Here is a 14,884-nt window from a genome sequence, read left to right on the forward strand (position 1 = left end):
TGAGCCTGGAAACTTCTATTATTAGAGATCAAAAATAAGATCAGAAAAAAAAAAAATTCCTGCTATTTCAAAAGCAAATCTGAATCAAGCATGCATTCTATTATCTGTGATCAGCACAAACAACACAGAAAGGTCAACTGTCTGAAAGATGAACCCAAAATTGACATATAATGATGGATGAATTCAGATAATGTCATAAGCACAGCTCTTTGATCAGAGATCATATCTCAATTCAAAACATCCCGGCCTGTGATTCAATCCAATCTTATGACCTCTGGGTGTGAAGCCTAACTTTCCCAAAGGCATTCTTCCCCTTCCCAAGCACCAGCTCCTATATCCCTTCCTCTGACAACCTGTGGAAGGAGATGGGTGAGCTGATCTGATCCGATCTGAGATTAACCCCTTTTTTATTGGCGACCACGTAGTGCCCCATGAGGGGTATGGACATGTATCAACATACAAAACTTTTGGTTATGTGAAATCCAACACTTTTGAGCGGGGGGAGATGTAATTTCCAGCTCAAGGAGGGATACCCACGCTAGATTGAGCTAGTACACTAAAAATAGACCTGTAGCTGTGACGGTGTGAGCAGTAAGAGGGATTAACTGCCTGAGCCCATCCAAAATGCTACGTACTTACTTGGGTGGCTAACCCCTAGTGCAGCTGCGCTTAACACTTCTATCTTTAGCATGCTAGCTTGATCAAAGCTAACGCGGGTATGTCTTCTCAAGCTGGAAATTACACCTTCCAGTTCCTGTATAGACGCACCCTTAGATTCTCACTGTTACAACTGCTTAGTGTCCATTTTAATGTTTTGCAGGACTACTTTGTCCCTGAACTGTTTGCACTACTTATGGTGATAAAGTTATCCCTTTTTCAGGCAAGCGGTTAGACAAAATTTGGAGTTCTTCAGGTTGTTCCGATTAGGAGAATAAATTGAGGATACAGTTAGGTATCTGTGATGCAATCCTGTTTATTTCAAAGAATGTACAAAGTCCTGTTTCTCTGAAAACAGAAGGAATCAAACAACCACAAGAGAGATCTTCTTTGTTTGAATGTTTCAAGACTCTTTTAGCCAGCACTCAGCCCCAAAGCTCTCTCGCTCTAGGTGTTTTTCTCAGGCCCATGCTTCCAGTGCTTGTTCAGACTGTGTCCTTGACCTTTTGCTGATTTTGTAGTCTCTCTCCTACTTCTTTCTCACTTACACATACAAACAAATCTCTACCCCTCCAAACAAACCTCTCCCACCAAACAATACTCAGTGAACCCCCACCCACCTACACAGTTCTAATTTATTTTTGATGGTGACATGTGCCTGTGTTTTGGGTGGACTCGCCTATTGTTCCTTACATTTATCCTGAATGACAGGTGGCTGTTACACTCATCAGTTGATATATAAAATATATTTTATAACACTTTATATGTTCAAAGGCATGCTACAGATATTAATTAATTTAGATGGCATTTACTATTGTTAATAGTAAAATTTGAATTACACGCTGAGGTGAAAACAATCAGGATAACCAGCAACTAGAGTTTGTTATATGTTTTGAAATACTAGCAAAAATTAGTATGAAAACTTTGAAACCAGACCACATCCTCAGATGACATTTTGGCTCAAGAACCTTGGACTAAACATCCATAGCTCATTTAATCTTTTTTTAAATTGTAAATTGTGAATTATTTTTTTAAAAACAACAAATTGCTACATCAGCTACTCTCACAATTTCACTGGAAGTGTTCAATGCCTCTTATTTAGTTGCTCTCTGCTTAGTAAAGGCAAAATACCCTCATATAATAGCAGGAAATTTAAATTTATCTGTGCCACAGATAAAGTTAATATCTTCTTTAAAGCAAAGGAAATGAAAGCCATTCCATTTTCAAATGGTACTGTGGTGAGCAGAATTCACAAATTGGCAGAAGAGAAGTAAGAGTAACTAACTGTCCAGTTTTATCCCCCCACAGATTTCCCACTATAGCTACCACAGTTCAGTTCAGAGGGTAGTAGCCAAAGTAAGAGCCCCTAATGTAGATAAGGGCTGGCATCCACTGATACTTTAACCACGGTGCTGTCTAGACCTGCTCTGAACATGGTTAGATGACATGGTGTTAGGGTACTGGCAACTGCCTGGAGCTCTGGCTACAATAGCACTTGTACCATTGCTACCCTGGGGAAGCTGAACCATAAACTGGTGGTAGTGACTTTGGAAATTTTAAAGGGAAAATCGAGGCAGAAATCTAGAAGCTTGCCCCATACCTTGAGTTTCTGGTTTTGGAGTGTAGTGGGAAGGAATCTCCGAGCAGGTCTACACTACTGCTTAAGTTGGTCTAACTTGCATCACGCAGGTGTGTGAAAAAGACCCCTCTCCCCCCCGAGCAACGCAAGTTACAGTGACCTAAATGTTGTCCACACCGGCGCTATGTCGGTGGGAGACACTCTCCTGTCGACATAGCTTCTGCCTCTAGCTGAGGTGGAATAATTATGCTGACTGAAGAGTGCTCTCCCATCAGCATAGTGTCTTCACCAGACATGCTACAGCAGCGCGGCTGCACCGATGTAGTGCTTCTAGTGTAGACCTACCCTAAGAAAAGGCAGGTCCTGGGGTTCTTGATGCCTGCTGCAAGCAGGAGTTAGACCAATAGAAGTGGCTGGAATGAGAGCAATACCTACCCTGGAAGCAAAAGAATAAGAAGAAAACCACTTAGATTTATTAGCAGGATAAAATTAAATGGATTTAGGTTTCCCCATCCATGCTGGAACAGAGCCTCATTCCTGGCTAAATTCTAAAAGTTTTGCTCAAGGGGCTTTGCTATAAAAAAGAGCCATGAAAAACTTGATGGCAAATCCGCCCTTCGTCCAAAGCCAGGAAAGGAACCAAAGGACAAGTCTGGTGGCTATGGTAGACTCTACATGAATAAATAAATAAATAAAATTATTGCCTTTTCCTATTGGCTTATTAGATTTTTGTATTACATTAGCCAACACATTGTTCTTAAATATTTGTCACACAGGAGCAGTACCATACTTCTGTAACTAACTTTCTTCAAGGCACAGCTAATACTGGAAATCTAGCGGGACACAGAACAGGAATAAGATGGTAGCCTGACAAAACTGTTGCACCCTGACTGGCGCTTTTCTATTGCTATGGAAGCCAAATATCCAGAGTCTCAGACTGATGTAACAGTGCCACAGAAAGTCTCTCCATTGCTATAATCAGAGAGCTCAACCCAATGAGTATCTATAGGTCTTAAAGTAGTGTGTCTGCCAGTCCCCCTATTCTTGAACACTTAGAATCAAAGTGGTGGCAGGGAAACCTCTCAAGTGGCTGCAAACCCTCCATGCTGCAATCTCTCTCTTTTCCGAGTGGGCTCTGAGTGTAGCTTTGCAGTGCTTACCCTCACTTGCTCATACACAACTCCTCCCGTGGGCCACTGAGGAGCCCGACTCATATCTTTACCATGCTTACCCATACTCCCAAATGACAAGCCAAAATCACTGTGCCCTAGTCTCATGCCTATTAGGGTATGTTTACACTGCAAGTGGAGGCCTGATTGTAGCATGTATAGGCATACCCAAGATAGCTTTAATATAACTAGCATGGGGAACAGTAGAGACGATGTAACAGCACAGACTTCAACAAGGGCTAGCCATCCAAATACAAGCCCACTGTGGACCCTGGGTATGTCACACAGGTTTTTAGCCCAGGCCATGCCCTAGGTACGTACTCAGGTTGTTAGCCCATATCATGCTGTTGTGCTAGTGATTAAAACAATGCCTTCCCATTCAACAGTTGCACCTTCATTTCCAGTATAGGACATACTCTTACATAACCCAGCCCTGGTTATGCTGTTTTGCTGTTTGAAAGGTTTGGATACAGTGAAGAAAACAACAACAACTCCAACTGCTTTACATTGCACTTTGCTTGCTCATTTAAAACAAGCAGCTGTTCTGACTAATTGTCCAGGATCAAACGAATGTTTGTAGAACAGTCTTTTGCTGTGAAGTAACTTTATATTTATTGGATGGGTGACAATGAAGTTCTTTGCCCCTGCTGCTTCAATATCCTATTCTGCAGGAGGTAGATATGGGCTTGTAGGCAGAAGGTCAGAGATCTGGCTTCCACATTCAGCTGAGTTATTCATCTGAAAACTTGGCTAGGTTGCAGAACCACTGTGGTTCAAATCCCTGGGTGCGGAGACATCTTTATAAATACCACTCTCCTTCCCTGACAGAACATTAAGCCTGATTTATCACAGCCGATCCTCCATTTACATTTATGGATGCTATTTTTGGTTTCTCAGAGCTGTGAGCTGAAACAGTGCTGCACATCCCCTTAACTTTAGGTGTAGAATCTTTGCAGGGAAAGCTATTACAGTATACATGATTGCAAATCCAGCCTCTAATATAAAAATGTAAATATGATTTGTAATAGAGCTCCTTAGAAATAGGGATACTATGCTCTGAGTCTTCCAGCAACCTTGACCACCAGGCTGGAATTTAACCAACTCTTCTTTAGATATGGAGGGCAGAGGTCTGCAGGGTCTCAGGCAATCTTACAATAGGTGAGGCCAAGGTGTCATCTATTTCAAGTTCTGGGATACAGCTGATAGTTTGCTTAAGACTAGAAGATAGAACTTACATATGTTTTCTCTGGTCTGACTGTGGCACAGGAGAAAGGAAGCATGAAAATTAACTTCCTTTCTTCTTATAACACTGATCCTTGTGAATGTAAAAATATTAGTCTCTTTGTGCCGTTCAATGAGATTAATGAACCTCCCCTCACCCGTTCTATCATCACCACTTCATCTCTGCTCTTCTGCTTCTACTCACAACCATTCCCCCCACATCATAGACTTAGAAAAGACCTTATTTTAACATTGGCAAAACACCTTAACACTTCCTGTGCACTGCGCCAGCCTGGCATTCTCTAGACAATAGATCTGTGGTTAGGAATACGTTCTAGAGGCATTTATTAGAGCATTTTAGTTATATTTACAAACCAGAGATTTTCCTAAAGGAATATCAATTTGAGCAGTGTATCACTCAAAACTGTGGTTGTTAATAACTGTTGCAATATGTTAGAAGCACTGAGAAGCATCAAAAGCACATCACCACCAGAGCTTTTCTGCTCACCCTCTACAGTGCAATATCTTTGTATGTGTATGTATCCTATGGAGAATACTATTTTCTATAGTTCTTATGTAAATACAGCAGTAATAACAGAGCTGCAGTTGAGGAAGAGAAGTTGGGGGTTTAGAGTCAGTAGCTGTTGAGTTTAAGAAGCCTGCAAAATTCTACAGTTGACGCAAAAAGATTTGGGGGGAGGGATAGCTCAGTGGTTTGAGCACTAGCCTCCTAAATCCAGGGTTGTGAGTTCAATCTTTGAGGGGGCCATTTAGGGATTTAGTTGGGGATTGGTCCTGCTTTGAGCAAGGGGTTGGACTAGTTGACCTTTTAAGGTCCCTTCCAACCCTGATAATCTATGATTCATAAAATGTCAGCCAAGTACATATTTACACATTGGTAAAACCAAGGCCCAGATCCTTAGCTGGTAGATCTGGACCTATATGTCTGACTTGAGTGCACCTTTTTAGTATTTTTCATTCCAGTCTTTGATGATCTGGCAACTATTAATAATGATACCACATAATGTAGAACTAATATAAAAAATAAAATGAGATGCAACCTGGAAAAAATATATGCTGATAACATCTGCAGAAGGGAGTGGGGAGGGGAACCAACAGAAACAAAATGTATACGTGGATGAGAGATACCTGGGAGAAAAGTTCTGCTAAGAAAAACCTACAGCAAACTAAATATGAATTTATAAAACGTAATGGTTAAAAAAAAAAAAAAAGCCACCACCAGGCTATGGCAGTATCACAGAATAGACCAGAGAGGTCAGTCCTTTATTTGGCACTTTGGAGACCAAACTCAGAAAACATTTCTGGATGCTAACAAAATAAATCTGTTCCATCTCTAATTTCCATTGCTCTGTAAGAAATACTCAGCCTAATAACTATTCTTTTCTGCATTTCTATGTCCTGGGAAGAAGGAAGATGTGGGTATTGACTGCATAAAACAGAAGTTGTAGTTTTTAATTTCTTATTTATACAGAAAAACTGTCACATTTGATTGACAATACTGGATTTGTGTGGACGTTGTGTTAGTGAAGAGATGCAAAAGAAATTGCTATAGGCACAATGAAACATCCCTTTTATTATAGAGAGGCTAGCTAGTATACAGAGTAGATTCAGTAAGAAGTATGTACAATCGGCTTATTGTCAAACAGATGAATGATTAAAAATTCTTCAAAATCAGTCAAGAATTAAAAGAAAGTGAACAGCCAGTAGGATCAGAAGTCCAGGCAGCCCACCTCAAAAATAAATTCAGTTCTGGAATGTAAATGGTTATGAGGCCAACACTGGAAAACACTAGAATTACCCTGCAGAAAACAATGGGATTTTGCTACATATCAGTATCAGCAACTGGTCCAATCAAGGTATTGCCTGGTCTGATCTTAAAGTGACTGAACCACGAAACAAAATAACAAGGGCTAGACTGGGATCTGCTCTTGCAAAAGTGGGCGGGGAGGGTCATTTTAAAAAGCCTTTCCCTCATTTCATGACCTGCATAAGGACAGATCACAATAGCGGTCTCTGAACAGGGGCTGTTTGGTCATTGTTCAGAAAAAGGCAGGGAGGAGGCAGGACCATAGACCTGCCCACACTCTGCATGAGCCTGTAGAGTGGAGTCAGTGCACTGAAATCTGCATTGTCCTAATGAATAGTGCAGTGTGAGCACTCCTGGTCAGCTTCAGAAGAGATCATGCTCCTTGAAGGACAATTTCTCCTGAGGCTCCCCCAGGGGTGGTGCAGCTCCACAAGGTCCCTTTGCACAAGGATTTGCACCCCAACATGCTTTGACATCCAAAAAGTGCCAGAGATGACACTTGAGAAGAGATGAGAGGTAGAAACATGTCCATTCATATAGTATAGATGATTATCTTTAAGTTAACAATTTTTAAAAATAGAACTCTCAACAAAAAAGTTACATGTGCAAGAGGCACTTTTTGGGGAAAAGAGAGTACCTCACACAAGCATACACAGCAGGATCAGCACAGATGGGTGAGTCCCACTAGAATGAATTCTAATGCAAACAATTGTCATACAAAGGAGTCCCATATTCCCATATGATGCATATGCTGCATCCCTTTGATGCATAGAGGATATTCAGAAGAGATTTCTGAAAATGTTAGGAGAAATTACATGCACGTTTTCCCCATAGACTGGAAGAATTTATCCCCGTATTCGTATAACTAAATTCACTCTCCAAAACTTTGCTCTATTTACAGGCACGCTCCCATAGAAACTTTCACATTTTGGATACCAAGGAGGCATCTTTAGTCACCAAGCCATGTGATTTTAAAAGCACGGGTATTTTTTGAGGTTACTAAAAGGGGAGGGGCTGTATAGGCAGGAAGGGAATATCAGCAGAACGGTGGCAGCTATGTTTACTTATTTATTTTGAAGAGAAGAGTGGCTGCAGGGTACAGAGCAGGTATACTTTAGAACATGGACCTGACTTGCCACAGTTTTGGGAGCTAAGCAACCTTGCTTTCCCATGCTCATTCCCCCCAATTAAATGTTTGTGATGAACCTGGTTAGTGAGAACACTATAGCTTACTCCTGTTCCTTTAGAGACCATTCGCTTCAGCACAATATTTAGTTAGCTTTTTTGGAGTAAAGTGGAATGTCATTTTTTTGGGACTGACAGACTACATTTTGTACAACACATTCTAAAGGTGGAAAATGGGCATTTCAGAAACTTGTTTCTACTGATCTGGAAGCTTTGTAGATAAAAAAGGAAATTTACACCTGACATACACAAAAGTTCTAAATTCTCTAGCACTGCATGTCAAAATGAGGTGAATAAAAGCTACTGTATGATTCTTGTCACCTTAACACTAACTCCCCCTTTTCCCCCCAAAAAAGTTCCTGAAACCAATTCAACATATTGTTTCAGTTGAAGCACATTATTAAAACTATCTACAGCATTTTGAACACAATATCTACATTTCAAAATTTCAGCTAAACAGCAACACATAAATCTTAGAGTTACAGCCTGGAAGTAAAATAAACAAACTATTGCTCAAATGTTTGAAAAGTAAAGCTATTGTTCTTAGGTACACTTCACATTCTTGCTTATGCTGATACATAAGGTGGTGGTGGGTCTTTACCAGCTGCATTTGCAGGATCTTCATAAGGCGGCAACAGCACCTGAGGAAAAGGGAAAATATATATATATATATATATATTTTTTGAAGTCAGCTGGCTAAAATTATAAGAAAGGAATTTAGGACCGTGTTCCGCAAAATAATTAAATGACTAAATAAAATAAAAACTGCCTCAAGATTAGCAGTTAGCAAATAAAATGTTATTAGTGAAATACACAGGCCATTGCAATTTTATATTGTGTTTCCATTATGAAATGCAACTGAATTTTTTGTAATTTCTTACAATCCCTAATCACAACCCTAAACATGACAGCCCCAGAAGATGATTTTGACCATAATTTACTGATCAAATTTGCAGTGTCAGTGACTGATTATATAGAAGCTGTACAGTAAAACTTCAAAGTGCACGACTGCTATTGGAGTTAGCCGACTAGAGAGAAAATAATAATAATAATAATAATAATAATACTCAAATGAGGAATGTCTGCATATTTTCTAAAATATACCAGTATATCTTAAGGTAAAGGCATACAAGAAAAATATAATACAAACACTTAACAGATTTAAACATGGGCTAAACATACCAGGAGTCAGCCATCAAACTCATGGGGCCTAGTAGGCCTACATCTTTCCAGCCCTTCCCCAGGGATTGGGACCCCCATTGGACAGAATGTGCTGTCCATTTTGGTGGATCAGATAGGCGGCCATAAGTCAGTTCAAGCTCACCCTTTTATACCAAAAGCCGTTTCTTTGTATCTTAGTCTCTGGAAAACCCAGCCTGAGCCAGTATATGCATACTACCCCAGGGGGTGGAACTTCTCTGGACTTGTTTAGTCTCAGGGTACGTCTACACTACCTGCCGGATCGGTGGGTAGTGATCAATCTATCGGGGATCGATTTATCACGTCTAGTCTAGACGCGATAAAATCGATCCCCGATTGCTCTGCCGTCGACTTCGGAACTCCACTGTGGCGAGAGGCGGAAGCGGAGTCGACGGGGGAGCGGCAGCGGTCGACTCACCGCTGTCCTCACGGCCAGGTAAATCGACCTAAGATACGCCGACTTCAGCTACGCTATTTGCGTAGCTGAAGTTGCGTACCTTAGGTCGACCTCCACCCCCCAATAGTGTAGACCTAGCCTCAGTGAATGGCCTTAATCACCCCCTCCCCCCAACTGTTTTTTAGTTCATGTACAAGTTGTGGCAACTTTTCCCCATGGAGCAAAAAAGTCAGACATAAACCATTCATAACCATAATTCAATATTACAGTATCACAAGGATGTTAAGTATCAGAGGATGTTATGCATTAATGAAAAATAAGAATGAGGATGATGGACAACACCTGGAGGAAAGCAATAAAAGCCAGATCAGCTAGTCACTTAGGGTTTAAGGGTAACTTCATTACATTTCCTCATTTACAGTAATACACGAAAAAATATTTATATTACTTTAACTGTTTTGCTGCCAGTCACTTCAGCAGGTTACGGTGCTGTTTGAACAATCAGTAAACAAAATATCAATAAGCTGCACTTAAAGTTCTGAGTACCCATCAACTACTCTAATGTTACAAACCTAACAATTCTGTAGCTTTGCAAAAAATAAATAATTAAAAAAACCAAACCAACGAAAACTGTCAAAATAGGGTAATTATAAATCAAGATTAGAATTCATCATTCTCTCCACAAAGGCTACTTAACATTTTAAGGCACAATGATAATAATAAATAATGCTACCAATAATAATTTAATAATTATAGACTTATGATGGAGACAGAAATTCAACTTAAACTATGGGGAGGCTTTCACCGCCCATAATAATTGAGGAAAAGCTGAAAGATTAAGTCTATTTCAGTCAAAGGGGACAAAAGTGCAGTACTTAACTATTTACAGAATAAATTACAAGATCTCCAAAAAAACAAAACAAAACAAAACAAAGAGGGGTTCAGATTCTGGTTGTTAGAATTAAAATCAATGGATTTACACCAGTGTAGCTGAGATACGAATCTGGCCCATAAATAGTTGTTTCTTACTTTTGTGTTAACCTTAAGTCCTGACCCATTTTAATGGAATAAATGCCTTGGACACAAAACACTTCTGTTACTCAAGAAATTCCTTATGGCCCCCAGAGGCTGTTATACAAGAAGCTGGATCTACTTCACTCATCAATGAATTCAGCTACTGGGGAAATAGATGGAAGCTCACCACTCACAGCTGGTCTGCACTGCAAAATTAAGTTGGCTTAACTAGATCACTCAGGGCTGTGAAAAAGCTGGCCTACGTCCCTGTGTAAGCACAGTCAGGTTAATGCAAGATTTCTTCTGGTGACCTAGCCATCACCTTTCAGAGAGGTGGATTTATTACAACTGCAGAAGAACCCCTTTCATTACTGTAGGAAGTGTCTATACTACAGCTGTACACAGTAGCATGTCTAGTGGAGACATATCCTTAGTATTACACCATTTGAGCATCTAATAGAATATATATTTCCTACCGGGACGATGAAGGACAGAAGAAACACATACACAGTTTAATACGATTCTTAGATTGTAAGTTCCTTGGGGCAGGGACCACCTTTTCCTTCTGTGTTTGTACAGTGCCTAGCACAATGGGGTCCTGGCTTCTTAGGCACTATGGTAACAAAAATAAACAAACACCTCCTTCAATCATACACCCAGAATAAACATTTAGATCACTGATTTACTCTGTGCCCTCCTTGGGCAAGTCATTTACCTGCTCTTTGTTCATCTGTGACATGAGTAGAATGCCTACTTATCTCTCAGGGAAGAACTGGGGCTGAATTCATGTTTGTAAAGTGCTTTGAGATCCTTATATGAAAGATAAGTGTAAATGCAAAGTAGAATCCCATTTTAATGAACCCTGCCTCTCCTTGTTCACTGAACTACTAGCATGTTACTGGTGGACCAATACATGAGTTTAGAAGATTGGGAGTTCTGAAGGCTCCAATGTGCAGAGTTCATAATATTCACAGGAATGAAGCTCCTCAGTTCCTGCAAAATGCCTAAAAGAGCGCCACATGGATTTAGTTTTGGCCTGCGGAGCTTTTAACATCTGCATGGTTGACACTAATGGCAATATTTTGAAAAGAGCCCATCACATTGGGTGCTTACTGAAGTGCCTAGATGGAAGCTGAGCTCTGGCCCCCATTGCGGGTGCTGAATCATTTTGAAAACTCTGGCCTAAATTCCTGCAGAACTTCTAAGATAAGAAGCTTCAGTCCAGCAAAATGTAGGAGCCATACAGGACTGCAACTTGAAAACTCCATCGCCAAGCTTCTGATTATCCTAACTGGTGTCACCCTAGTTATTTGGGTAACTTGGATTCTGCTGTATTATATAAATAAGCTTGGCAGGCTTAGATTTTAATCGATAATTGTCAGTCAATGTCAATTTCAGCTGACACATTGGTATTTTTTCATTTCATCAGTGTTTGCAGCTTTACTCCTGGGGGAATTCTGCACCACTGTGCATGTGCATAATTCATGTGCAGTGTGTAATTTTTTTTCAGCAGAAAATAACTTCTTGCCGGAAAATTTCTGCAGTTATTCCTTTTGGCCACCAGGGGCTGCTGTGGCACTAGAACAGAGCAAGTTTCAGAGTAGCAGCCGTGTTAGTCTGTATCCGCAAAAAGAACAGGGGTACTTGTGGCAATAAATTTGTTAGTCTCTAAGGTGCCACAAGTACTCCTGTTCTTAGAACAGAGCAGCCGCTCCTGGGCCCTTCCCAGCTGTGACAGGGAGGTGAAGAGGCTGCCATCCGGAAGGCAGTGCCTTGCTAGTGGGCCAGCTCAGGAGAGGGAGAATAGGGGGGGAGACAAACAGTGTAGGGCACATGGGGCTGCTGGGGGTGGGTCACAGACAGGGGTTCATAGGGCCTAGTGGAGGAGGACTGGGGCAGGGGCTGAATTGGAGTGGAGGCACAGGGCCACATGGGGAAGGGGGGTGGCTGCGTGGGGGCACAGAGACACATGTGGATGGGGGAGGGGGTGCAGGGACACATGTGGGTGTGAGGGCTGGCTGAGGGGGTGGAGAGACACATGGGGGCAGAGGCAGATATGCCTGACTGAACAGGAAAGGCTAGGGGTCAGCCAGGGTCTGCATGGGGGAAGCTCCTTAACAATCCCTCTCCACCCCACAAAAAAGCCTGCTCCATATTTCTCCCACCCACATCCAACAACCCTCCATGTTCACTCCCAGGGTCCTTCCCTCTCCCTCAGCTCCTTTGTTACTCCTGATTTCCCCAAGCTTTTGCTCTGCTTCTGAGGGGTGCAGGAAATATGGTTCTATATTGTAATTTAAACGAATTACTCAAAGTTTTGTATTTATATGCCTAGTAGGGCATCTATTTGTCAAAAAATATTTCTTGAATCTTTTTCATTGTCCGTATTGTTACAGACATACTTGCTGACAGGTATTCTGAAATAAATTACCAACATAATTGAAAGTGGTGAGATTATATACTAGTGTTATTTTGACAAATAAAATATGCAGAATTTTGTAAAATTTTTAATATTGTGCACAGAATTTTTAATTTTTTGGCACAGAACTCCCCCAGGAGTACACCTTGCACTTCCAAGGATCAGGTGTCACTGGTCCTGTGGCCCTGCAGGGAGCCCTCTGCAGCCCTGCTGACATGGGAGGGAGTGAGCGGGTCCTGAAAGCAGGGCTACAGAGGGCTCTATGCGTGGCCTCAGGGCCAATGACACCCATCCCTTCAGGCATAAGGTTTGGGTGGAGGCTATGGTCCTGGTGGGGCAGAGCAGAGACTTCTGGCCAGAACGACAAGAAGGAGGAGGACAAGTCCCTGGCCACAGGGGAGGCCACTCCACTGCTGAATGGCTCCTGTGGCTGTGCAGGGAGCCTCTGCAGCCCCTCTGTCATGGATTTGCTCTCTCACCCACCACTGGCAGTGCTGGGGATCTCTGCTCTGCCCTGCCAGGACTACAGTCTTCCTTGTGGCTACAGGATCAGGTGTCACCAGCCCTGTGGCCATGCACGGAGTGAGGTTGCACAGCCGGAAAAGTAGAGCTGCAGAGGGCTCCCTCACTCCTGGGACCCCCAGTCTCTGTAGGCACAAGGTGTGGGGGAGTGAGGCTGCAGGCCTGGCCTGGCAGAGCAGAGACTCCTGGCAAGGAGTCGTTATCCCCCGCCATAGAGGAGGCCAAGCCGCTGCTGTATGGCTCCATCCCCCCGCAAGAGCCATTCAGCAGTGGGGTGGCCTCCCCCAAGGCCAAGGACCTCTGCTCTTCCTGACCAAGCCTGCAGCCTCCCCCACACCTTGTGCCTCACAGCCATGCAAGGAGCTCTCTGCAGCTTCGCTGTGACAGCCCTGTTTGATCATTTACCAGCCAGGACTGTGGGAGCCATCCCCAGGCAGGAACTGTTCAGCAGTCTGGTAGCTTCCTCCACAGCAGGGTGGGGCTCATCCTCCTTCTTACAGTCCTGGCCGAGGGTCCCTGCTCTGCTGAGCCAGGACAGCTGCAGCCTCCTTTGCACCCTGTAGCCCTGGGATCTTGGGCCCCTTGGCCGCACAGGGAGCCTTGCTGTCAGCACTGCCCTAATCCTAACCCCCACAAATGTAAAAACAAAAAGCTACAAATAAAAAATAAATTAAAATCAATAAAAAGTGTCAAAGTTAGAAAAAAAAATCAAATTCTGCCAAGCCTATATAGAAATCTTTTATAAACACAAACCACATCACACAGTATTTCTTCCCAGGAAGGCTGCACTTACAACATTAGTTCCTCATTAGCTATATTGTGTATTAACTAACAAGAACCATATGCCATTTCCTACTTTTCCACTCCCTAGATAATGCTACTATTTCTTGGGGATGCTAGATGACTTCCTTAAGATTGTTTATATTCAGACATCTCTGCAAATACTAAGGCAAATGTTTATTATTCAAACATTTTGGTATTAATCTTGGCTCTCGACAGGTCTACTTGGGGATTATACCACTGCAAGGATCCTCCCACATCTATGCAGCTGTTTCCACATTTACCTGAACTTCCAACAGAATACATTCCTTCCCCACCACATTTGCTTACTCTTACATTATTGCATTTACTCCCTAGTGAACATAAGGCCCCAGTTCTCTTCAGTTTACAGTTAATTTTTAAAGCACAAGTGGTGCTCTATCCAACTGTGGGTAAGCTTAATAAAGTAAACCAGCTGTCACTCACCATCAATTCATATAATGAAGAAATGTTTAATGAATGGCTTTATTCTTGCATCATTAAAGGATCTTTCTACTGACTTCAGTAGTCTTTGCATCAGGCCCTAAGTGCACTGAACAGTAAAAGGTGCAGAAAAGCTTATTTAGATTTGGACTAATGTTTTGGCATGCAATAACGGCATGCCATCCCATCATCTTGAACCTTTGTGGTTCCCATGGCAAAAGACTCATCAGCCAAAACATTACTTGGTCCAGGTCTAAAGAAAAGCTTTTCTGGAACACTTTGCAGTAGACAAGAATGAAGCTATGGTTTAAAGATCTCCATTGTAGAGCTGTTAGTGGTAAGCATTATCCGGTTTGCTTTATCATTTTTTCCTTTCCAAGAGACCCTATGGCAGCAGCTCTTCAATCATCTGTTGAGAAAGTCAGCCTTAAGTTCCCCTTGCCTGGAATAA

General features: G+C 42.1%; 1 protein-coding gene across 1 annotated transcript in view; it reads right to left on the minus strand.

Annotated features, from left to right (window-relative positions):
- Positions 1 to 6,200: 6,200 nt before the first annotated feature.
- Positions 6,201 to 14,884, minus strand: part of LAPTM4B (lysosomal protein transmembrane 4 beta) — a 96,101-nt gene continuing 87,417 nt past the window's right edge. The window contains exon 7 of the mRNA XM_054021057.1: positions 6,201 to 8,280. Within this exon, the coding sequence (XP_053877032.1) occupies positions 8,206 to 8,280 (75 nt within the window). The 3' untranslated portion in view covers positions 6,201 to 8,205. The remainder of the gene's footprint in view (positions 8,281 to 14,884) is intronic.

Source organism: Malaclemys terrapin, chromosome 2 (assembly GCF_027887155.1).
Source record: "Malaclemys terrapin pileata isolate rMalTer1 chromosome 2, rMalTer1.hap1, whole genome shotgun sequence".
In the NCBI taxonomy this organism is placed as follows: Eukaryota; Metazoa; Chordata; order Testudines; family Emydidae; genus Malaclemys; species Malaclemys terrapin.